This window comes from Cydia pomonella, chromosome 22, assembly GCF_033807575.1.
Source record: "Cydia pomonella isolate Wapato2018A chromosome 22, ilCydPomo1, whole genome shotgun sequence".
Classification (NCBI taxonomy): Eukaryota; Metazoa; Arthropoda; class Insecta; order Lepidoptera; family Tortricidae; genus Cydia; species Cydia pomonella.
Window position 1 is genome coordinate 4,970,671 of NC_084724.1, and position 26,939 is coordinate 4,997,609.

The 26,939-nt window shown below is 36.5% G+C and overlaps 2 protein-coding genes and 1 long non-coding RNA gene across 5 annotated transcripts in view; 2 read left to right on the top strand and 1 right to left on the bottom strand.

Moving 5' to 3' along the window:
- The window catches only part of LOC133530350 (glutathione synthetase-like), a 37,661-nt gene extending 28,810 nt beyond the window's left edge, over positions 1-8,851 (bottom strand). Inside the window, exons 1-4 of one of the 3 annotated variants that reach the window (XM_061868259.1) lie at positions 8,544-8,851; positions 7,969-8,064; positions 5,669-5,785; positions 1,862-2,011 (exon numbers count right to left, since the gene is read on the bottom strand). In XM_061868259.1, the coding sequence (XP_061724243.1) occupies positions 1,862-2,011; positions 5,669-5,785; positions 7,969-8,064; positions 8,544-8,690 (510 nt within the window). In that variant the 5' untranslated portion in view covers positions 8,691-8,851. Of the gene's footprint in view, positions 1-1,841; positions 2,012-5,668; positions 5,786-7,968; positions 8,065-8,543 lie in introns of all 3 variants that reach the window. The other 2 variants (XM_061868257.1, XM_061868258.1) reach the window with 2 other exon arrangements.
- A 141-nt stretch (positions 8,852-8,992) lies between these two features.
- Positions 8,993-19,876, top strand: LOC133530357 (dolichol-phosphate mannosyltransferase subunit 1). The gene is made up of 5 exons (XM_061868266.1): positions 8,993-9,153; positions 9,250-9,460; positions 10,447-10,637; positions 14,902-14,985; positions 16,290-19,876. The coding sequence occupies exons 1-5, from the start codon at positions 9,011-9,013 to the stop codon at positions 16,423-16,425; spliced, it is 765 nt and encodes a 254-aa protein (XP_061724250.1). The 5' UTR covers positions 8,993-9,010; the 3' UTR covers positions 16,426-19,876.
- A 2,342-nt stretch (positions 19,877-22,218) lies between these two features.
- LOC133530360 (uncharacterized) lies at positions 22,219-26,864 on the top strand. Its single transcript, XR_009801299.1, has 2 exons — positions 22,219-22,521; positions 25,575-26,864. It is a non-coding gene; the product is annotated as an uncharacterized LOC133530360 (long non-coding RNA).
- The last annotated feature ends 75 nt before the right edge of the window (positions 26,865-26,939 follow it).

The following is a 26,939-nucleotide window of genomic DNA, read 5'->3' on the forward strand; positions in this document are numbered from 1 at the left end:
CTTCAAAATTATTTAATTTGCAAGCTAATTTGCCAATTTCCACTGGTGAAATAGTATCGTCAAGCGGTAATGTAGTTAGGTAATTCTTAAATTTAGTTAAACGTCCTTTAATTGAACTACGTTTTATCAATAATTCTTTTAACTCGCTCATAGTAACAAGTTATTAGCAAAGTAGTACTTGCAAAAAAAAGTTGTTTACTTGAAATGAATAATAGGCATACGCTCGATCCCCGATCTGCTGATGCTGCAGTCTGGCTGTGGTAAGCGAAACTGGCCCTTAGTAGCAGGCGGTCGGTGACGAGAGATGCACGCTGCGCGAGCGCTCGATGATAGGGAAATAGCAGTGCAGTAATGCTGGAATAGATTGTTGAAAATATATAAGTATCTAGGTGGCGTTATGTGCCTAGTATGTGCGAAAGGCAGGATTAGTGAGTGACTATGTGAAATTACACTTTAAATGCACTATAAATACAGCGAAAAGCAAATAATTAAGGTATGAAGTGTAGCAGTGCAATTGTTTATAGCAAGTTATCTCTTAATTATCGTTTGTACGCGTATTGCTTAGCTATATAGGCGCGTAGTGTTTACTATGATCTATAACGGTATATATTGACTTTGCGTGTTTAATAATAGGAATATTTGTTAAATATTGAATTTATATAAGTGATAATGGCTAAAATGGATAGATAAAATGCTAGAAAACGTAAATGAAGTGGCTGATTGCATGAAAATAAATTTGGCAGCCCAAAGCTAGTGCAAAGAACTATGTTCTCGATTCTAGTCAGATCGAAGTAACAGTTAAAGGGAAGGAAAGAAGTGGAACGGTCTCACTTTTTATTTAGGTGAACCAATGCTGCGGTGCTGGTAATCCGTTGCTGGCCGGCTGGTCCTGGTGAGTCCAAGTTGTCCTTGTAGTCCTCCGAAATTGAAAAAACTCGATGTTTGCCTCGTAGCTCGATCGGTCTTCGTGTATGCAGGGTGAGCAGGGTGGTAGACTGGGCCTTTGTAGACTTGGTTGGTAATTCATTTGCGAGTGCCCTTTGACCTGCTGCTCGCCGTTGTCCGATGCAGTGAATTTTGTGGTTCTTGTCTTGTAAACGGTCGCCAGATTTGTCCACGAAAGGACAAACAATAAGAAGTCGTAGTTTAAACTTTCAGATATTTAATTAAAATTATAAAAAAATACAAAGTGTGTATGACACGCAAAGTTCCGTTGTAGAGATATGAGTAGGTATTGACAGATATACGATGATGTGGAGTTATTTTGACACTTGGTCCGTGACGTAGCTCTACTCGTCCGGTAATCATGTTAACCGTTCCGTTTCGCGTGAACACAGGAAAATAGTGCTGAAAAAATTTTTGAACCAACAATGGAAGACATTGATAATTTGTCTTTCGCTATTACACAAATTTGACAATTATCGTCTGACACTGCCAATTGCCACTCGATTTTCGAGTTATTTATTATTATTATTATATCATGAAAGTCAAGATCAATCAAATTATGCTATTGACCTCTCTTTTCGGGAACAGAAAAAAACATTTGAGGATAATTCTCAAAGCGTTTAAAATGCCCGATTCCTGAGCAGCACCTGTCACAACTACGCCGTCAATTGTCACCTGACAATGACTGTTCACAAAAGTAAACGCTACGCGTCAATACAGAACCAGAAATGTACAGGAAATTGTCATTGTCAACTAACAATAGTCAAGCTGGTGAAATAGGTGCCGGATTTCTTGCATTATGAACATTTTTATTCTCATCTCAGCAGTTTTCTCATCAAGTAAGGCGTTGCAAACGCTTCAAGAATCCATGCGACACTGCGTACACCCATAATCACCTCTGAATCTCCCTGGACACGGGCCCAAGATGGCCGAACCCGGACGCGATGCTGTTGATCTCGACCTGCTTCCAGGAGCAGTAGGGCGTGTGCTTCGCGCACTGGTTCTCCGTGTGCGGGCAGCGCGACTCCAGCATAATGTCGGAGCGCAGCATGCCTAGCGATACCGGCTGCGCAAGGTACATGTATTGACGTCTAGTCTGACCTGATATGTCACCAGATGGCGGTATACGTCGCCATGTTTTATGGTAACTGAATTGACAATTTTTTGAAACCAAATTTGGAAGCACACAGCAATCCGCGACTTAATACTTCAGCTATAAAATTCGACTTAACACATCTTATACTTTTAATAATAAGCCACCTAATTTCGAAAACAGGTAACTGTCTAGCGAATAGGGCATAAATTAATTTCAGCTAATATAGTGTCTATGGAGGTCATGGTATATTTCACAGAACTAGACAGCAATATTCAAGTAAAAAAATATCGTGAGATATGGGAATAAAATTCTATCCCACGTTACCGTTATTTGAGCCCTGTATAACCTTGCAATAAAGATGATGTTCGAAGACTAAAAATTCTATTTAAATAAATAAAACACAACCTTATTCGCAATTTCGAGCTTACGTAAATTGTAGTAATCTTAGTTGGAATAAAAACGATTGGAAAGTGTTCCACTGCGTTGCACATTTATAATAAAACTTACATTATTGTTGATGAATTTCAAAATGGCAGACCACTTACATAACCGAATAGATTAACGGCCAATAATAACAAGACACTTAAGAGGGAAGAATAGCTTTTCGAATCTAACGAAATAACGGTAATTTTTCAATGAAATTCCATTTGTGAAAACGGTTTCCACTAACTCAATCTTAACAAATCACTTTGATTTTAATGTCGATCGCTTCAGCATATTTAATATAGTTTATCTAGCTCTACAGGTTTCGCTTTGTAGAATTTTTTTTCTTTATTTATATCTGCGATCAGTCAGACTATAATCAGATTGGTTGAATGCTTAATATCGTGACGAGCGAGTCCTCCAGTGAGGGCTTTTACTCATTTAGCTTCTACTTTTTTTCCAATCTGTGTATGAGGGAAGATGTCTTTTCTTTTTAATCTTTTTTCATATCCCTTGTCTGTGAGTTATGAAAAAAAAATGGAAAAACGTTTTCTCTCGTGGTCTACCATAACCACGTGGTGTACTTCTCTCTTAAGGTAGTTTTATGTGGTAGTTAATTTATTTGTTAATTAGCTATCCAATGCTTTACTCGAAGTCGAACTTTGTGAAACAAGCCCTAAGTACAATTTTCTTATTGATAGATATAATTTGGAATAATTATGCCAATTGTTATGAAAAAACTATACGTAAACCAAATGACATAGTAACATAGACGGATGAAAAAGTGTGCAGTGAACTTTAAAATAAAATGTAGTGCTATACCGGGTGTTTCCTGTAACAGGAGCAATAAATTAAACTGTAGGCTGTACTCCTCAAACTAACCAACATTTGTTCAACAACTTTGAAAAATAACTTATGTTTTGATTTTTATTACACATTGAAGTTAATTCTAAGACGCATTGTATTGCGAATTTTATTACGTTTAAAGCGTGACAAGCAACGTCAAACACACTGATGTCAGCGTACATTGAAAATAATATAAAAAAAGATTAAATCTAGAGATAGGAGTACAATATATGGTTTATTTATTTGCTCGTGTTACAGGAAACACCCGAATCTGACTACTGTTTAAAAACGCCCTGTATGTAATTAGTTGAAGAATTCATGAAAACTTTTGGGAAATAAGTAATAGAGTACAATATGGCAAAAGGTGGCCATATCTTCCGTCGCAATTTCTCTCAATTTCAATAATTCTGAAAATATACCTACTTTGGTTTGAAAATTTGCTCGTCAGTTCCCTTGGCAATATCACTAGCTATTTTATACTAAAATTATACTAATATTGATATGCAGAGTAAAGATATACAACTGAAAATAGATGAAAATTGGACATATTTTCGTGATTATTTCTATCGAGTCAACTTTAAACTTCTAACATTGACATATATCTAAGGACAGGCCTTACGGGCAATAAGACGCCACAACTCGTTTGGTTGATGAGTTTGCATCACGCGCGCGATTGGTCGTAACTAATTGCGTTGGACTGCACGATTGGCTCGAATTCGTGAGTGACACCACTGAACTGGCACCATTCTTAGTGCCGGTAAGGCCCGCTCTTAGATATATGTCAATGCCTTGTATGTTTTCGGTTGAAGTCTGGCCTTTCAAAAGTCTAGTTTCCGTGTGATTTTTTCATTGCATTTCTCGTACATAAAAATGTGCAAAATTTTATTATAAAAATTATAATTTTGCATCAGCCCTCTCTTAAGGAGCTTAGGAGTGTATAAAGAATATACCAATCAGGATGGACAAAGGTATGGTTGGCCGAAATGTTAGCGAAGGTAAGCGCTTTGACTCCGGCAAACTGTTTTCGTAAGTCCGGATGTTCTCCTCTACAGGTCGCAATTCTCAACGGATTCTCGTGAAATTTTATGAGTCGCTTTAGTAGGTATTTAAATAAAATAGAATTTATGTCGTTTCATTTTTTGGAAAGTTCAAAAAATATGTTGGCATAAAGGACTTAAGTGCTAATAGCGTCTATGGCGCTTAAAATCATAATGACTCAAAGAAGAAAGTATATTTAGATTTTACATTTTTCAAACTTATGAATCACAACGCGAGGTCTACAGCTCACAGAGCCACTAGTTACACAAAGGTATAGTTATTTTTCAGCTTTATTCAGGCATATTAATAGAAGGAATCTACCTTCAGACGACCTAATAGACATACATACAGGGAGTTCTTAAGCATTGGTCAGCATAAAAATCATAACGCTTTATGGTGATGTGTCCTTGCGTATTATCACAATGTTCATTAGTATTTCCTTTTAAATCATATTAATCAGAACCGAACACGTCATAGACAAATATTTATGTCTTGAATACTTTACGTATAAAAAAATGAGACTTCGCTCTTATCATTATGAGAAATACGCAGGATAACTTCAGCAAAAGTTTTATTTTCCCGCTTATCTCTAGATAATTAAATTTCAGTAGCATAGTATTTTATGTTCTATAAAAAGTTCTATAAATTAATCACCAATAGTACCAATCCCATTATTTTTTATAGTGTAGGAAAAGCCACAGAGTCCTTCTGAAGTAAAATAGGCAGTGATTTGATAAGTATCTGGACTGAATTAAGGGCCTGTCACTTGCATATTTCTTTTGTTGAGACAAGAGAAATATATGATTTGCTCTGCTAATTAGTTCTCTGGACAACACTGCATGTTTTTTTACAGTTCAGTGTGAAAAACATGATAGCCAATAAGTGAGATTGCCCTCTTATGTGGAAATAAGCCACGGGGCCAAATCAGTTCTAGTTTTAATTAACTTAACATGGATATTAAGTAAAAACTGACAATATTTTGACAATTATGTTATCTTTAGTAAATAAATTAATTGAAAAAAAGGTTCTCAATTCGCAACTCATATGATGGTACTCTGACTGTCGGTTAATAGAAAGATAGTACTGTTTTACACTGGAAAGCGTGAAAATAAAACTTGTACTAGCTCTGCTATTCTTGGGCCTAAGAATATTAAAGGCTAGACACCACGATAGGCGGCCTGTCTTGCGGCTCAGTGCGGCATAGTTAACGCGAGGTTTTACGTCTTTATCAGCTTTACTATGGACGCCCGTACTCATCTGCTAGGCTTTATTATTCAATAAGTTTGTAACCATGTTGTAACCTCAATAAATAGTACATACTTGAGCGATGCCCTCCTTCCGGACTTTGACCCATATGTCGTAGAGGTTGGCCGTGAACTCGTCGACTTGAAGTGCGTTTTGCAGCGTATGTTCCAGAAAATCGTCGTCATGGGCAACCTAGGTAGTATTTAGATAATTAAAAAGGTGTCCGAGGTTTAATCTCTGAATAAATAATATAATACCGCGGAAAAGGAAAGGAAATTTCGTTATCTGCGTCTCTGTTGCTCTTCATTATTCGAGCGATAGAGAGGCAGTATAAAGAAATTTAGATTTTCGTTTTTCGTGGCGGGCCCTTAGACTTAATCTTTGATCAGATGTTAACTCTGGCAGAGACGGCATTGGTCTATGCCGCAAGAGCTCAACGAGAGGGGGGCGGCAATGCTAGGGTCGGCAACGCGCATGTGACTCCTCTGGATTTGCAGGCGTACATAGCCTACGGAGACTGCTTACCATCAGGCTGGCCACCAACGTAGTATAAAAGTCGATTTCAGTGAGGTTTTTTTTTTAAATGTCTTTAAGAAGAATTCACAAGTGGATGACCTGCGCTGTCGACCGCGACTCCATACTTGAAGTCGCGTTGGATATATGGAGCCGCGAGCGAGAACGCAAGTCATGCTAGACGGTCAGATCTGATCGTGATCATGGCAGATTGAGTAATAATGTAATAAAAAAACGCGTTCGAACCGGCTCATCTGTGTAAGAGCTAAAATATCCATATAAGCACATATATACTCATATTCAACTTATAACACCGTCATAGATATCTATGAACACCCTCCTTCTTGCTTCAGGAGTTAACTCTGCCATGAGGAATGGGAAGTCCCTGTTTACACAGGAATATCCTTAGAGATGTTCTGTCGAGTCATAAGCAAAAATAAGACATTTTGCTTATTCATTAACTAATGAATATTATTACCTTTGCTATAAGGGATTAACATAACGACAAATCCTCATATTATTCATACGAGGTAATAGTAAAAACATAGGTACTTAATTAACAGTCACATTACATGCATAATGAGTAAATAGGTAATCATTTTATGAGTTACTAGTCATTACGATACAATGGGTTTTCCTGGAGTCATTCATAAATCAAGCTTTGAATTGACTAATTACCAGGGCCCGTACATTTCATGCCGTTGACGTAAAAATGACGTAATTTAAGAATAAGAATAAGTATAAGTATATGTATATATATATATATATATATATATATATATATATATATATAGTCAGACCACGACAAGTCTGCAACAATTTTCATTGTTGCAGACTTGCCTTGGTCTGACTTTCTATTTATATATTTCGGGGATCTTGGAAACGGCTCTTACGATTTAGATAAATGCTAAAAACGATTTAAATAAAAGATTCTATATGGGGGATTTCAGTGGCGAAAAATCGATGTAGCTAGGTCGTATCTCTGGGAATACGCACATTTTTGAGTATTTATATGTTTTCCGAGCAAGGCTCTGTCTCCAAGATATTCATTAATTAACTAAGTATGTATTTCAATCTTTAGTAGTTAATATAATTTTATACTTATAAATAGGGATACTTGGAACAATCTTTATGAAAATAGATAGGATACAGTATAAGCAGTGAAGAATGTATTTAATTTATTTTTAATTTCCACAATCTAGTTTTGCATACCCAATTCTAAACTATGTTTTTATATTTACTTGATCAGCCACTCTAGTACCCATTCTACCCAATTTGCCAACAGTCTTTTAGTACAAAACCTGTTAGATTGGGCAAGCAAACTCTCATTTTAGTATCTGGTAAATACTTAGCTTTGAATTAGCCTCCACACCAGTGTTGGCTGAAACGTTAATGCAATTAAAAATTATTGGCCATTAACCATTATAAAATGAACCGTAAACTGTAACTGTTACGGTTCAATTTATAATGGTAAATTGCAATTAACGTTCGGCCAACACTGCTCTACACAAATTTCAATGGTGCCAATGCTTATATTAAATTCTTGCAAAACCAATGGCTCATACAATGGAGGATGAGGAGGAAAACTCAGAAAGCAGACATGGGAGCTGACCAGTAACTGACTGAGATTGAATCCAAGATAAACCATTTAACACATTCATGGACACGAATGCTATAGCATTCACATAGTTTTTTGTTTCCTTTGGCCTATGACACATGACATCACATACCATCCGCGAATGTATTCAGATGAAAAATAAAAATGAACATGTTCACTGCTAGAGGGGGTCGAAAGAACCAGTGGCAAGTAAGGTTAATTACACTAATTGCCGCAGCGAAGGTGCTAATGAGTTAAAGCTTACCTTATGCATGAGCTCATTCAGAACCTGCTGCAGCTCTACAGCCTTGTTGAACTCGGTCCGAGGGAACGGAGATGGCAGCAATACAAAGGGTGCAATCTAGAAAATGAGACCAAGTAAATAGCCTATCAAACATAAAACACAATAAGAATAAAACAGTACATTAATTTAACATTTACAAAACACAATTTAAATTTCCAGCATCAACAATTTTAATATTTTATTAAAATTGCATTTTCCTTTTTTTTATATTTGGTGTATTAAATAAAGAGACACTTTTAAATGTGCAGACATGGAAATAGTTACAGATTCTTAAACATTTTAACACTACAGGACAAAGTATTTTAATTATTTTAAATATTATATATTATAATATGTAATTATTAACAACTTATAGTGTTTAATTTATAACCAGGGTTTTTTAGTGCAGCATGATATAAACATAAATTTCGATGGAAGAGGTAAGTTGTTCATAGCATTGTATTTTTATATTATATCAAAGTAAATAAAGTGGGCTATATGAAGCTAGCCTACAACAAAGGACAATATGACTAACAAGGAAATATAAAGTTGATTACCTGGATAGCATCCTTGGTGAAGTTCTTCTTGTCTCTCATGCCTACTCCATGCATGAGAGCCCAGTCCTTGGCCTTCTCTATAACTGCTACCAGCGTCTTATGTTCCAACGGTAAAGGAATGCATGATGTGAACCGGGCTTGCGACATCTTGCTATGAAAAAAACTTGTAAAATTTTATACCACTAATTTTTATAGTAAACGACTTTGAGGTTTGTAAATACCGAGGCTTTTAATTAAATTTTTTGTGTTGTTTTACGTTGTTTTTTAAGCTGACTGCCGACTTCACCGACTTGACAGTGACAGACAGCTGACTGGCAAGATTCAAGCAGTGACTGACAAAAACCGTATAACACCGGTTTTTTTATAAGCTTTCTTAAGGCAATATCATTTAAGGTCATGTTAAAAACGATCGACTGATTAATATTTTTGGTCATATATCTATGTCCTAAACAAGCTTGAGTTTTATAATGACGTTTGACAGCATGGCTGCCACGGCTTTGGATTCTGAAATCATGAAAAGCGATAAATATTCGATATTATTGCCGACATACAATGAAAGAGAAAACTTGCCCATAATAATATGGCTTATTATGAAACACTTGGAGAAAAGGTAAGCACCAAAAACACATAAAAAAAAAGACTTCAGACAAAATACGTCGCTAAAGTTTTCATTTGTTTATGATCCTTTTTTGCCGTTTTATTGTAGCGACTACGATTTTGAAGTGATAATAATTGATGATGGAAGTCCCGACGGTACCCTGGATGTGGCGAAACAGCTACAAAAGCTGTATGGTTCCAGTAAAATTGTTTTGCGCCCGCGGGAGAAGAAATTAGGTTTAGGCACAGCATACATGCACGGAATAAAACACGCCACGGGCAACTTTATCATTATTATGGACGCTGACCTTAGTCATCACGTAAGTATTTCTGTAACACAAATTTGAAACAGGTTATGGTGATTCTACCTGCCAAAGTCTTTTTTATACACCATGTTTGTTTTAAACAGGGATTGTGCAACCGGTTTTATTTAATACCTGAAAATAAATTGTCAAACTATTACCACTTCAAAAAAGAATACCTATATTCCTATTAGAGGTATTGTTTTGATTTACATATAGACTATTTACAATATTAAATACCTTTATTCAATACCACTATTCATTGCACTTGAAAGTTAAGATGTCAATGTCAGATGTCATGAATACCGTTATTGATTATACCGGTAATCAAAGCTTTAGAGATATAAATAGCGAAATGCAACTATAACCGGTTATACCTAATTTCAAACTGGTAGTCAGAATACCGCTAATGATCCCTGGTTTTAGACTCCATTATTTTCAAGGGAGCATTCCTGAGTTTAAGTTAATGTCTCTAAACACAGGTATCCTAAGTAACTCCAATTTAGTTTACATATTGAATTATTGATTAAGGTGGGTCATTTTTAACTTTTTTTATTTTATTAGGGATAATAGTTTAAAAAAGGTAGTTTGGTAGTTAATTATTGCACATATTTTTATTTTATTTTTAGCTTTAACTTTACTGGCTCCGTATTTGACTTCAAGTTTTCGTGAAATGTAAAAAAATAAATAAACGTTTATTCACGTTTCATGCCTTTTAAATATTTACAATATACTTGTGCCAAACCACAGAGTGGTTTGTTGGCAGACAAAGCACCTATAATATGTAAGCTAGGTAGTCTATATGTTACTTATATTATATATATTAAATAAAATTAAATAAAATGATCTATTTAACCCCTTACCGCATGCGCAGCCCATTTTCAATTCTATTGATTGCTATTAAAGTTTAGTTTTAAACAGACAATACTTTTCTTTATTCTAACATTCCCTTATTATGTGATAAAACTTTGAATTTTTATTATAATTATTCTATTACTTTGCAGCCTAAATTCATCCCTAAGATGATAGAGCTACAACGCAAGCAGGACTTTGATGTTGTATCCGGTACTCGTTATAAGGATGGTGGCGGAGTCTATGGCTGGGACTTCAAGCGTAAGCTCATCTCCCGCGGTGCCAACTTTGTCACACAGATGCTGCTGAGACCAGGGGCTTCTGACTTGACAGGGTCATTTAGGTAAGAGACTTGACTCCATCGCGTGAAATTAATCGAAAAGTATTTAATTGTATGTTTCACCTCTAGCAGCCCAAAATACAAGTTAAATTGTCAGCCAAATATGAACTAAGGTGGCTAGAAAATAGGATTTTAAAATTGAACAAGACAATATGACCGGTGAGGCCTAGTGAGTAGTAATCATGCCTATGAAGCGGATGGGTTCTGATCCCAGTAAGGGAATTTATTTGTGTGATTAACATAGATATTTATTCCTAAGTATGTATTTAGCTATGTACATATGTATATTGTCGCCTAGTACCCACAGTACAAGCTAGTTTGGGCTTAGGTCGATCTGTGTAAGGCTGATCCCAAATATTTATTATTATTGATTTATAATACAAATGCAACTCTACTCCATTCATTAATGATTTAAATTTCATTAGAGGTAATTTGTACTAATATTAGGATCCTGGAACACTAGAGGTTATTGTTAATTGTTTCAATATAATATTATTTTCCTAAGAGTAAGCCACTACTTATAGTAAAGTTCATCCTTGATGCTAATATAATAGAAACATTTGTGACATTTTCTGTCAATTAAGACAACTTTGTGGGGTTCTTCATAAAAAGTTTTCATTTCTCATGCTCTGAAAGAGTTTAGTTCTAAAAAGTGTGCAGAAAGTAATACATTTCTGCACGAGAACATTTTACTTTCCACATAAACACATGTCATATTCGAAATGAAAAAGGCATCATTTCATCCTTTGGTTATGAACCTACTATTCTAGTTGCATATAATATAATATATAATTGCTGAGTTGCCCAAGTAAGGTACGAGATTGAAAAGCTTAATTATATCACTATTGTAAACAATGCTTTTTCTGTGAGTCATCTAAAATAATGAAAATTTAGCAGTAGACAAAAATGTAGACATCAATTCGCGACTCCCGCCCCGCGCCATGCGCCCGTTTAGGCTTTTATACGGGAGCGCGGCGGCACGTGATTGGTCAATTTCTTTTATAGGTGACTACAGGATATCGAAATAAATCTTATAGTTATTATTATTATTATTATTAAAGCTTTTTTTCCACTTAACAAGTTTTGCAATGTATTTTTAATTTACAACTATTTCTTCCATCTTTGTTATGTGGCCCCTCTGAGGGTAAAAGCCTCCTCCATTCCTTTCCACCTTCCTCTGTCCTTTGCTATATGCATTCAACATTTTCCTGCTGTGGTTATTATATCATCGGCCCATCTTTTCTTTTGTCTTCCCCATTTTCTTTTGCCTGTTGGGCCCGGCCATTTAGTTATTTGGTAACTCCATCTCCTGTCTTCGTATCTTGACAAGTGCCCGGCCCAGTTCCATTTCTGTTTTAAACTAAATTCAAGGGCATCTGTCAATTTAGTTTTCATGCGGATGTCTGCGTTTCTGGTTTTTTGTATTTTTCTCAGCCTCAGTATACTTCGTTCCATAGCATGTTGACAAGATAAAATTTTATTTTTTTAGTTTTTCTGTGTAGACCCATGTCTGGCTAGCGTAAGTTAAGCTTGGAAGAATGGATGAGTCCATTATAGTCTTTTTTATATTGAGACTATAGTTCCCTTTAAGAATTTCTTTTTGGGCCCAGTATTTCTTCCAAGCTATACTTATTCGTCTGTCTATTTCCTTTTCATTACTATGGGCATCAAACGACACCAATTTACCTAGGTAATTATATTCCTGAGCGTATTCTATTGGCTTTTCCTCTACATTTATTGTTTTCTTTTGACTATTTGTCATAATTTTAGTTTTGGAGGCATTCATGTGTAGACCAATTTTTTTGCTTTCAGAGTTTAAGCTCTGTAGCATTGATTCTAAGTCTGTCGCTGATTCACTAAATAGAACAATGTCATCCGCGAACCTTAGGTGTGTTAGTTTTTTATCAAGTATCCATAAGCCTTTATTCTTCCAATTAATGTTTTTGAAAATCTCATCAAGTACAGCTATGAATAATTTTGAAGATAGTGGGTCTCCCTGCCGCACCCCTCTTCCAATTGTGAACTCTTCCCCTTGTTTTTCAAGTTGCACTCTACTTACACTCTTTGAATATATGTTTTTTATGATATTTATATATGTTTTGTTTATGTCATTATTTCTTAGTGCTGTCCATATGGATGGGTGTACTATACTGTCGAATGCCTTGCCTTGGAATAATCCACAAAAGCTATGTAAAGTGGTTTATTGAATTCCTTAAACTTTTCTATAATTTGTTCTATCGTGTGAATGTGGTCTATTGTTGAATATTTCGGCCGGAAACCAGCTTGTTCTATCGGTTGATTCCTGTCAATATTAGGTGCTATTCTTCTTAGGATGATAGATGAAAATAGTTTGTATATTGTTGATAGTAAGCTGATAGGCCTGTAGTTACTGATGTCAAGCGGGTTCCCTTTTTTGTACAGTAATACTATATTTGATTTACTCCATTGCAGTGGTACTTTTTCATTTTCCAGTACTAAGTTGAAGAGTTCTGCTAGATATGCAGCGAGGATTGGCGCTCCAATTTTTAGGGCTTCGTTTGTGATGTTATCGTCACCTGGGCTCTTCTCGGGTTTTAGTTGTTTAATTTGAGTCATTATTTCTCTTTCCGTTATTGGGTCTACTGGTGTTCCCGCCATATCTTTATTACTATTATCTTTTTCAACATCTTGTGTCATATCATGTGGTGGTTTTCCATAAAGAGAAGTGTAAAAAGCCGTGGCACATTTTATTATACCTGTTCTATCTTTGTTTTCGCCCTTTTCGCTGTTTAAACTTTGTATCCAATTTTTGTGTGTGGATAGTTCTTTATAGGCTCTTTTTGAACTTCGGTATGTCAACATATTCTTTTCTATAATATATTTTCTGTAGTTAGCATAGTCTCTCTTGATTGATTTATTGGTTTGTTTAAACAAATTCTTTAGTTCCTCTCTCATTTCTTTGGTCTTGTTCTTTGTAAACTTAAGTTCTGTTCTTCTACAGATTAATTTTTGTGATTGTTCACTAATGATCTTTTCCTTGTATTTAATGTTTTCTTTTATGTCCATTTTGAGGCTGTTTGTGATTGCTTCTTCCAGTTTGTCACTTAAGGATTGTACCGTCTTATTTTTTAAAAATTCTCGCATTTCTGGTAGATTCTTTTTTAGGTTTTGGATGTAGTTGTTTTTCTCATGTGTGGATTTCAATTTGTTGGGCATGGTTTTGAATGATCCTCGGCTAATTTTTGGTTTTTGAATATTTATAGAGCATCTTACAATCCTGTGGTCAGATGGAAAGCTTGTCTTGTTCAGAACTTCTACATTTGTTACAGATTTTGGGTTGGTGCTCAATATAAAGTCAATTTCATTTTTTATTTTATGATCTGGCGATAGCCATGTCCATTTTTTGGAACTTTTCTTTTTGAAATATGTGTTCATCACTGCCAGTTTGTTCTCTTGCACATATTGTATGAGGCGTTCGCCTCGGGCGTTCCGTTTGCCATAACCATATTTGCCCATTATTAGGTTTTCATGAGGTTTAGGTTGTCCAATTTTAGCATTGAAATCACCGATAATTAGCCTGTTTTTATCAGACAGTTCTTGTGCTCTTGTTAAATCATTGTAGAATTTCGTGATTTCTTCTTCGCTGGAACTTTCAGTAGGAGAGTATACTTGGATTAGCGATAGTGGTCCCTTTTTGAAGTTCAATTTAAGCAAAGCCACTCTTTCCGATATTCCCAGAAAACTCAATATATTGGCTTTTAGAGATTTCTTTATTAGGAAGCCTACGCCATGAAGTCCTCTTGTCTCTCCGATATAGCAAAATATGTACTCCTTGTGTTCTTCAATGGTATATCCTAACTTTTTGACTTCTGCAAGTCCTATTATATCCCATTTTATTTCATCTATTGCATTGTTTAGTTCTAAAAATCTTTCTTTTGTTGATAGGGATCTCACGTTAAATGTGCATATTTTAAGGCCTTGTTCTTTTCTTAACTTTATACTCTTGCTTTTGTTTGCATAAATATCATTATTTCTATTCATATTATTATTTTTATTTTTGTTTGATGTTGAAATTTGTTGCATATTTTGTGTTTGTATTATTTGTCCACATGATTGGGTTGAATTTCCTTCCTCTTTATTGTTTATGCAGTTTCTAGTGTCTATTTTGGATGGAGGGTTTTGGTCATCTTATAGTTGCCTATACGCAATTATAGTTTGGTATACGAAATCTTAATTCAACCATCACAGTCAACGAGTAGATTTTTTAAAATGAAATGTTTTATTGCAGATTGTACAAGAAGGACATCTTGCAGAAACTCATAGACAGCTGTGTGTCCAAGGGTTATGTGTTCCAAATGGAAATGATTATCAGGTAACTCTTATCTCTAAGATAAAAGGACTATGTGTCAAAATGAAAATAGTACAATAACCAACTGAGGTCTTTCTATGTACTTCATTTTGTTCAGTGGGTACCAAGCGGAATTCCATTTTAATCAGTACAAAGTCAATATGGCATCACCCTTATTACCTAGGTAATAGAGTCCACCGCTGGGCGACCGCACCGAACGGTGTGTGAACATCTACCCCGCAGCAATTAATTTACTTTCTTGGACTCTATTAGCGAGGCAGTAAGGGTGATGACATTTTGACTAAAATACAAAAATCTCAGTTCTGCAATGGAATTCCGCTTTGTGCCCATAGAACGCTTTGAGTCCATACAAATACCTATCTAATGACCTCTCTTTAAAATCAAGACAGCACTCCCGAATAAAAGATTAACTTAATTATTTACAATGAACTTAAAATATTTGTTAGACCAGCGGTGGCAGCATGGTTCCATTTTTATAACTTGTCACTATGCCCGTCACTTTCGCGCTTACATGCTTGTTAGAACGTGACAGGCATGGTGACAAATGATAAAGAGCCGACCATCTTAGCCCTACCGGGGTTTTCAACCACTTATCTGTGTCACGGGTCACTGGTTCACATCCTGGCTTATAACAATGAGTTTTTCGGAACTTATGTATGGAATTTCATTTCATATTTACCACACTAGCTTTTTGGTAAAGGAGGACGATGTGAGGAAACCTGCATAAATCTGCAAAGCAATTCAAAAGTGTATATTAATTCTGGGGACCCACTGTGACCAGCGTGGGGACTATAGCCCAAGCCCTCTCGTGCATGAAGGGAGCCCTGTGCCCAGCAGTGGGACGTATATAGGTTAAATTTTTATTAATTTTATTTATGTAGTTGTTGTAGTCTACCGGGAAACGCAAAACGAAATTTAGTTATCTGCCTTTTTATCGCTCGAATATGCAAATATACTTTCTGCCTCGCACAGCTAAACTGTGGAATGAACTGTCGCCTGCGGTATTTCCGGACCGATACGACCTTCAAACCTTCAAGAAAAGAGCGTACTCCCTCTTAAAGGCCGGCAACGCACTAACAACCCCTCTGGTGTTGCGGGTGTCCATGGGCGGCGGTAATCGCTTACCATCAGGTGATCCGTCTGCTCGTTTGCCTCCTCTATCATAAAATAATAATAATAAATAAATAAAAATAAAATAAAATAAAATAGTTACTCTTGGTTTACTAAAGTCGCTAGTGCTGCACTCTGGCGGCAAAAAATTGCAATAATACTCCCTATTAAAATCACATATATCAACTTGTCCACAGAGCACGTCAACTAGACTACACAATCGGCGAGGTCCCAATAACGTTCGTGGACCGCGTGTATGGAGAGTCCAAGCTCGGAGGCTCCGAGATCGTGCAGTTTGCTAAGGCCCTGCTATATCTGTTCGCCACCACGTGATTTTACTGTGAGAATGGGGGGGGGGGGGGGGGGGAATCTTTTGGAACAAAACTATATAATGTTGTTAATTCTCATAAGCAAATGCCGGAATTATTGTGGCGTTTTTGAACTGCCATGGGGGACTAATTTTTTAACGTTTTTATCGACTTCCGATATACATAAATATCGATATATTGTAGAACATATTAAAAGTCACTAAAACAGTTCAAAAATGCCACGAGAATTCCGGCCTCTACTCATATGGCCCCATGTGCATCACTAAATCTTATAAAACGGATGAACGGATCTTCATGCGGTTTCCATCTATCAATAAAGTGATTCTTGATGTATAATTTGTTAATGTTTACCCGTGCGAAGCCAGGCGGGTCGCTAGTTACAATTACGCTCTTTTTTAATTTCATTAAAACCGTTCATAAACTAAATAACCTAACATTTCTTCAGTTTCATTACTTTCTCAACCAAACGAATTTCATCCCAATGTTATATAACAAGGTTCAAATTAAAACTAGGATTTTTTTTTTTGTATGTTGGGCTTTACGAGGTTAATAGGGTTTTATAACTAACTTACACCGAATCGTCTCCGTCAAAACGTTCGTAAATTGGCTACTTGACAGTTTTTTGTAAATAATGTCAAACGATCTTGATTTTCCTGGGGATCAAATGTCTATATAGGACTCATGGCATTTAAGCAACACAAATATCAGAAATGAGAGTTAAAGTCTGACGCTCGCACTCGACGATTGAAACGCCTCTAGCAAAATGATAAGGTGATGTGACGTCACATCATATAAGTCTGTCCTAAATGTATGGAAGATCAAGGAAATTGCCATTTTGACCCTGAAATATTGCGTTTATGTGTATAGTTGTCATACAATTTATTTTTCAATAAAATGTATGGAATGGTATGGTACCATTTTTAGGGTTCCGTAGTCAACTAGGAACCCTTATAGTTTCGCCATGTCCGTCTGACTGTCTGTCTGTCTGTCCGAGGCTTTGCTCCGTGGTCGTTAGTGCTAGAAAGCTGAAATTTGGCATGGATATATAAATCAATAAAGCCGACAAAGTCGTACAATAAAATCTAAAAATTTAATTTTTTTAGGGTACCTCCCCTACACGTAAAGTGGGGGTGATTTTTTTTTTTCGCTTCAACCCTAGAGTGTGGGGTATCGTTGGAAAGGTCTTTCAAAACTAATAGGGGTTTTCAAGAGACATTTTTTGATAAAGTGAATATATTCGGAGATAATCGCTCCGAAAGAAAAAAAAATGTGTCCCCCCCCCCCTCTAACTTTTGAACCATAGGTCCAAAAAATATGAAAAAAATCGTGGAAGTAGAGCTTAAGAAAGACATTAAATGAAAACTATAGCGGACATGATCAGTTTAGCTGTTTTTGAGTTATCGCAAAATGTTTTCCCTTCATAGTAAAAAGACTTACTTTAATTAGGTACTGATTATGCAAATTTGCCTATTTGTTTAACTCGGGTGAAAGGTACCATTTACTACACTTTAAGCTCCAGTTTAGCTTATTGTGACGGAAGAGTAACTACGGAACCCTACACTGAGCGTGGCCCGACATGCTCTTGGCCGGTTATTTAAATCTATTTTTGAAAGACAAAAAAAAACTTTTATTTTTCTACTTTGGAGCCTTGTATTCTTTTATAATCTCAATAAAAAAAATTGAATTCCACTTTTTTATAATGGATGGCTTATTTTCTATCCATTTAACAAAATTTGTTATAATATTCAACATGTGTCAAGTACCCAATTTCAGTTTGTGGGAAGTCTTATAGTTCTCTGCTCAGTAAGTAGGTACGTTGTATTGTATAAGTTCGTGCCATTCACGATAACGCGCATATTTGTCAAATTCAACCTTTAATAGCATGACATTGATTGATTGATTGATTTATTTATTGGTAAAATCGTTGTTTTACAAGTCAGGATTACATTAAATATTTACATAATAAGATTAAATAACTAATAATATTTACAAATTATAACATTTACAACTAAATCTTATATGTATAATTAATCAAGCATTAAGATGACACTATTTTTACGCGTTAGTTATGAACTCCACGAAGAAACTCGTCAACGCTGTAGCATGCCTGTGCGATCAGCAGCGCTTTAAGTTTCTTGGTAAACACAGGATCACTTTACGACAATACGAGTCAAGGCAAGCGTCTTCGTGAATGACACGATCTATAACTACGGTCTGTTAATTGTGGTTGTTGCGGCTGGCTCTTAGAGGTAATCGCGTTTTTGTATGGCGTTATATTTAAATTTTATTTTCACCACACCAGCTGGTAAAGGCTCTCTTGATTGTTCAAACAGATGAGAAAGTTGCATTTTATCCACATGTGTGGCAAAGTAATCTGATGCAAATTTTGAGTCGTTGCCTTATGTTGGCTGGTAGAATTCACTTTTAAATGTTGATTTTAAATAATAAATATTGAATAACGTTCATTTGGATTTTGTTTGATATTTCACAGTTAGTATTTTCCTCGCGTTGGGGTGGTGAAAATTTTTGTTTCACTCGGAGGCAAAATTTATTTAACGCTCGTGCCTTGAAATCCTCGCACCGCTCAAGATTCCACTTCGCGAACCAGTAGTTGCTACGCTGTGGTTCAATTTTGGAATCTTTCGCATGCTCTGGTATCAATATTAGCACGAGCTGTTAAACGACAATTTTACCCAATCGTAAACTAAGACTATTTGTCGTAGGAGCAATAAGAATGTAGATGAAGTATAATTTCAAAAAATTGACTATGTATCTCACGACATACAGCTTATACCGCCGAGCGACAGATCCTAAAATCATAGAAATTGTACAATACGATACACGTGCGAAAAGCAGAGAACTCGCAACGAGTGGCGATTAATTAAAACACAACCGAAGGGAATCACAAATCGACACAAGGTGCGAATTAGGTACCTATTCGCACGTGTATCGAACGTTTTGCAGTACATATGGCCCTTTAAATTGTGTCGCAGGACATTTTTACCCTAGTGTATCCCTGGCTTTAAATGGCCAGTACAGTGCAACTTGGGAAAAAATTCCTGAAAGTTGGAAATGTTCTCACAAACGGGAAAGCTTCAATATTCAAAATATGAGTTTATGTTATTTCTTTTTAGAAATTTCGTAATTTTGGTAACTTTCCAGGGGCACTGTACCCGCAATATAACATCCATATGTGGCCCAAAAACATTTGAATCAAGTGTTCTAGAAACATGAAAATAACCAATGTTGTGTACAATGAAATAATTTATGTGCATAATTTGAAGAGTAATTGGGTCGCTGACGTTATTCTTACATTCCATAAGATAAGGCCGCGGCCGATGGGCAAGCGGTGAGCGGAGCGTGTAGCGGGCGAACGAGCGAGTTTTATTATTATTACGAAATTATGATAATGTACATAGATATAGATGTATATAAATAAAGATTTTGTTACAATATTAAGTGTGTATTTTTACAAGGTTCTATTTTACTTGCTCCGTTTGTTAGTGTCAAATCTTGGAAGCTAAATTTAATACTACCCGATTTCCGATGAAGCTGAAAATTTGTATACATATGTAAGTCAGGTGACAATGCAATATTATGGTAACATCGAGCTGATCTGTTGATGGAAATGGGAGCTGGCCATAGGAGCTCTGTGATGAAACAACGCGACCTAATTGTGTTTGGGGTTGTTAGAATTGTCTCGATGAGTATTAGTTGCACGTGGTAAGAAAAGTACAGTCAGCGACAAAAGCTTGTACAAAAAATATTTTTTTTGCCAAAAACTTATTCATCGAGATATTTGATATTGCAAGTATCATATTCTTATAATCACTTGTAATGCCAATTTGTTGAAATAAATATATTATTAATTTATTTACATTAAATAAGCCTTTTTTTAATATAGCAAGTTTTTTTAAATTGCTATATTATTTGATTTTCTCCTTTTTTTTGACTTTTGAACTTGCTAACGGAAGGTATGAAAAAAGAACACATTTCAAAATTCTTCTGTTATTACTTGACATGTTGTGTGCGTGATCTCAACTCTAAAGCCGATATTTTACATATTCATTAATTTTTATTAATTATCAGGTATACCTAGTGTATGACCTCAGTGCTTGCATTCATGTACCGCAGAGGGCTTTCCATTGATGTCCAAGCACGTAAAGAAGTTAAGGAAGCAGCACATTGAATGCGTCATATATTTCAATGAGTAATAAAGACATACCAGAGCGTATCTAATACACCACAACGAATCGCTACAGAAAAAGAAAAACATTTTATTGATTTAGTTGGTATCATTATCTTGTCCATATGTGTACCATTACTCATTCTACCACCGACCAGTCATGTTCAAAATCGCATTTCTCTTCTTTTCAACGGTTTTCGCGAAATTAGATAATCCAAAGCATGACTATATTTTTCATGAGAGATTTAACAGTTTGCAAGAGATTCCCAAATGGAGAAGAGTGGTTTCGCCGAATGTGAATGCTTGGGTTTTGAGCTTAAATCGAGATGTGGACACGTTGAGACTTAGACAAGTTTCAGGGGAAGAAGTGCGGGAAGTATTTGGTGGACAGTTAAATGATGGGTGAGTATTTCTATATTATTTTACTGTTTATAGGGTTCCGTTGTCTATTTCTTTTCTACGGGACCCTAGACTAAAGCCAACCTGCTAGCATAATTTTTAGCAAAGGAAAAAGTTGATTCGATTCGAACTCGCCGTGCTTTCCCGATACCGAGTACCGAGGCTTACCTGATCACGGCGAAAAGTTTCATCAATGACTCACGAAGCTGTCGCGTATCACGATGGAGTTGTGGAGCCTATTCATTAGTTTTAGTAGTTGGCCGATTACTGTCGGCGCGATCAAAAGGCTTGTTCAATTCTCGGCACCAATTTTTTTTTTAAACTTCCACAGGCATACTTTAAGGGAAGAAGAGTTTCAAACTTGTAAAGTCTATGCTGAGAATAATTTGTGCTACGAACACAAAACATCGTACTGTCACCTACTTCAGTCGCTAAACTCTAAGCACTTCTATATAGTTCGTGTCATCCACGATGACGCGCAGATTTGTCAAATCTAACCTTTAAAAATATGAGAATAAGAGTCAAGGCAGGCGTCTTTGTGAATGACACGATATATCTGTATTTACTTTCTCTTAGACTTAAATTCTTCTATATAAGTATTAATAGGTACCAATATTTCTTAGTCCTCGATTTTGTTAAATTACTCTGTTTTCAGTTCAAGTCATCGTCAACCGAGGAAGAACAAAGAAGCTAAAAAGTCGTCGAGAGCTATGCCTACAGTCGATGAAAATGCTATGCTTGCTGAAATTATGAGAGTTATTAACAAATTCGCGTAAGTATATTAACTTTTTTTTCTTATAGGACGTGCCTAACGGGCAATAAGAATGGGGCCAGGACAGCGGTGTCATGCACACGATATCGAGCCAATCGAGCAGAAAGATGGCAGTAAAGTAAATTTACTACATCACACGAATTTCTAGGTTTTATGACTCCTCCCTCCCTTGTCACACTTAGTCACATTTGGCAAGCCCCTCCCCCCGTGGTGTGACGTCACACTTTTAGCAATTTTGTTTTCAAGAAAATCGGGAAATCGAATTAGGTATCATGGTATCATTCATATTTTATCAAAATATTTTCGAAAAAAAGAAATATTAGTAATTTTATAACCCAAAACTGATTAGGAAAGAAAATTAAACTATCGTTCCAAAAAGTTGTTACTTACCTGTACAGCAAAAAAAAAATCGGTTACTGATGAAGTTAAAGTGACGTCATAGTTTGTGACACCTCTCTCCCCCTTGTCACAACATGTCACATTTTCTTGACCCCCTCCCTCGCCCTAAACGTGTGATGTAATTATAATGGATGACCCCTAAGTAGATTATAAAATGGTTATAAACATAGGTTTAGTATATGAATAAGTTACTAATATAATATGGAAATTTAATTCTGCAATAAATGATTATTTTATTCAATTAATTGAGGTCACTAATTAACCATTTTTATTACAGTCTGACTACAGGAGATGAAGCAGAAGTGAATATAGACGATGCAGACAGAGGCCTCTCTTCGATAAAGGTAGATAGGTTTTTACTCGTCAGTTTTATTTGTTTCTATCCATAGAGTAAAGCAGTTTATATCAATACTTAAAACAGTGACCACCATGACTACAGACTATCCAAGACATTGAAAATATCTAAGGACGGGCCATACGGACAATAAGAATGGGGCCAGTATAGCGGTGTCACGCACTCGAATTCGAGCCATTCGTGCAGTCTAATGGCTCCTCTACACGATGGACCATCATAGTGGCCCACTAAGCTGGGCCAGCGTGTAGAGAGGGTAGTGGTGTCGGATGGCTTATGGCGCGCGGGATGGCGATGGGATGGCCGCGGTGTCGGTTTTTCGTCCGCACATCAAAGGCAGTGGGCCAGCGATGGCTGTCCGCATCTACACGTGGCCCATCCCTCAGTGCGTGCTCGAACGCGGTCGAGTGAGGACGTTCGTGCTGTGTATTATTTTGATTAAAAATGACGAGTATGTGGCCGCATCACGAAAGAATAAAGTTTTTAGAGTTATATCGGGGAGAAAGCGTAACATGGAACCCCAAACATAAAGACCAAAACTATAGAAATAAGGTAGCAGGATATTTAAAAAAAAAAAATTATAACAAATAGTGCACGAATTAATTAGAGGATTAGGAAAATTACTTATACATTACGCAGACATCTGTATATACAATACATTCACAATTTAAATAAATAAATATACCAATAATAAAAGAAATTAATATTAGATACCTACATATCTAAATATATGTACATACATAAATTATATATATGCACAATATATACCTACACAGCGGCACATTAAGGAAGAGACAAGTAATGATTTTTAGTAGGGTTTCAAAGGTTTGAAGAGTTTATTGCACAAATTTAAATTGACTTAGGTGACAACCTGTCTGGCCTAGTGGGTAGTGACCCTGCCTATGAAGCCGATGGTCCCGGGTTCAAATCCTGGTAAGGGCATTTCTTCGTGTGATGAGCATGGATATTCGTTCCGGAGTCATGGATGTCTTCTATGTATTTAAGTATTTATACATATGTATATAATATATGTATATCGTTGTCTAAGTACCCACAACACAAGCCTTATTGAGCTTTCCGTGGGACTTAGTCAATTTGTGTAATACTGTCCCATAATATAATAAGTAGTTTATTTATTTATTTATTGCGATGGATAGATAACATCCACCATAATCTTCTATGTCATTTCTTTTTAATTACTTTATTATTGTGCAGATTAAGAAAAGGTTGGTACGTGGCGTATAAATAAATTGCTGCAGCGGCTAATGCTTCCACGTCCATCTTGGAAAACGAATAGATCGCAACTGAATGTCGCCATCGTGTAGTGGCGTGTCAGCCATCGCATGGCCATCTCGCTGGGCCAGCGCTGGGCCATCGTGAAGAGGAGCCATAACGACGCAACGCGATTGGTTGATGAGTTCGCATCACGCGCGCGATTTTTCGCAACTAGTTCCGTTAGACTACACGATTGGCTCGAACTCGTGAGTGACACCACTGAACTAGCGCCATTCTTAGTGCCCGTAAGGCCCGTCCTTATATATATATATTGTATATATGTCAATGATCCAAGATGACAATCGTACCTACCGAAACGTAAATAGTTATTTGTTTTACAAGGAGGCAAACTTGTTTAACCGCTCATGCTAATATAGATACCCGAGCAAGCGAAAGATTACAAAATTGAACCTCGAGTTTAGCGAGTGGTTCGAGAAGTGGAATCTTTAGCGTTGCGAGTGTTTTAAGATACGAGGGTTAAACAAACTTTTTCTCCGAGTGAAACACAACATTTTTCACCACACCAACGCGAGGGAAATATTAACTATGAAATACCAAAAAGATCAAACCAAATCAAATCCAAATGAATATAATAAAAAAATATATATTAAACTCCATTCTACCAGTTAACACAAAGAAACAACTTAAAATTTGCATCTGATTACTTTGCCCCACATGTGGATAAAATTTCTCATTAGTTATTGAACAATCAAGAGGGCCTTTACCAGTTGGTGTGGTGAAAAATGTATTCATACAGCGGGTACGAAAAGTCACGGGACTGTGTTATATATTAATTAACATTATTTAAGTATCGTTTGGCGTTTTCTAACTGTTTAGGTATTTAAATAAAAGTAAACAAACTATTTGTAAATTTTCGGGTAGTTATAACATTTATTGGTTAGCCCTTTATCAGGCTGACAGTTCAAAAATGAAAATTGAATGTCAGTCTTACTCATCGAAAATAGAACACAAGTTTGAAGTGCCGTATGTGGGAAATATATCTCCCTTAGCCTGGTAAAGGGTTAACCAACCAAATACAAAAACGCCTGGATCAGTCACTGAACGACCTAACTTTAACCTACATTATGTTATCACGTAATGCTTAAGGAGCCACTTGAGGGTAGATTTTGTTTACTTTTATTTATATATTTTTTATACCACGTCGGTGGCAAACAAGCATACGGCCCGCCTGATGGTAACCATTCACCGTAGCCTATGGACGCCTGGAACTCTAGAGGAGTTACATGCGCGTTGCCGACCCTTTAAAAACCTGTACACTCCTTTTTTGAAGAACCCCATACTGTATACCCTCGGGAAAACCTCGGCAGGGAGCTCATTCCACAGCCGAAGCGTCCGCGGGAGGAAGTTCCTCTTAAACCGCACAGTGCGCGACCATTTAGGTTCGAGGGTATGAGGATGAACACGGCGACGGTGCGGTGATAGAAAGTGGCCGTTGGCATCATGTCAAACAATTCTTCAGAGCACAGCCCATTGTACAAGCGGTAGAACACACACAAGGAGGCAAAGTCTCTCCTTAGACTTAATGGTTCAGTGCCGCTTGTGAGTTTGGGATCGTCGACGATTCGTACAGCGCGCCTTTGGACTGAGTCGAAGGATCCAAGCTGGCACCCAGGTGCTTCTGCCCAAAGGGCAGAAGGGTAGGGCAGGGGTCTGACCTAAAATACCTAAAGATACAGAATATCCCCTAAAACTCACATCACAACGCTTTTAAGTGATATTCGCGTTCATATTGTACCTTTTTAATTCCAGTTATACTTCAAAGGCACCCACACCTCACTAATAGTCCGTGCGGAAGGGAGACAGTGGCACTACATCATTGGCCCTTCCTCTCTGTTCCCCGAATGGTTCTACGAAGAGCACGAAGTACAAAAAGACGCAATCGGACCATACGTCGATGTTCCTAAAGATGTGACCGGCGAGTTTTATAATGCTCTCTTTCATTTGTTGACTATGTTTTTGAGTTTTCCAGTTTAAATATAGTTAGTATTTTATACAATCGTGATATAATAGAGCTTTTCAGTCGTACGTAGTCGCGACGAAGATTGCTGAGTTGCCTAAGTAAGGTACGAAATTGAAAAGCTTGATTATATCACTATTGTGTACAATAATTTTTCTTCAAAATCATGTAAAATAATACAATTTTGCTATAAAACCTAAATAATTAATGAAAATTGGTAAGAATCTCAATAGACATTGACACACGCATTGAATGAATATGCTCATGAAATAGCTGCCCGTCTATGTCTTTTCTATGGGAGCGCGGCGGCATGCGATTGGGCTTTTCGTTATTGGTCAATTCTTTTTAGTTAATTACAGCGTATCGAAATTAATATTATAGTTGAGTTGGGAGCCTATGCATGAAAAATACGCGATTATAGTTTGACGTACCTACGAAATCTTAATAGACGACAAAAGACGATTCCATAATAAAAATACCTAATCTACAAAATAACTTTTCTTTCTTAACTCCTCTGCGTTTCATTCCAAAATATATGAAACTAGGTAGTTTCTGCCTGAAAATTCGTCTGCGCGGGATGATGACGAGCTATCCTATGTCCCCATATTTCATCTAAATCGGTTCAGCGAACACATTCATAGCCAACGTTTTCGTAGCGCTACGCTCTTAGCCGATCCCAGCGTTTTCCCGCTTTGTAGAGGAAAGCGACTACGAATAGAGAACTCGCCGAGCAGGTTCCCGGCACTCAATGTGTTAAGTTAAATGAAAAGTGTAGAGCAATTTATAATATAGATATACGCTGCGGTAGTGTAGGTATATATTATACATTAGCACATCATGTTTAAATTCTATTTATAAATACTAACACTAGGTTAAGATAAGATATTTTCTTGTTGTACAGTCAAGTGTAAAAATATGGGTGTACACATCTTACTCAAAAATATGTCCCATAGCATCTTATTGCAGTGTAATAAGAGCGTGGTACCATATTTACGAGACGTTTTTTCTATACATATTTTTGCACTTGACTCTACTAACACTATATGGATACAATATTTGACCGAAATAAAGAAATTTATTTATCTATTGATTATTATTTATTAAGCGTGAAGATGTAATATATATATGTCGGCGGCCGATCGTAAAATCAGGCAGAT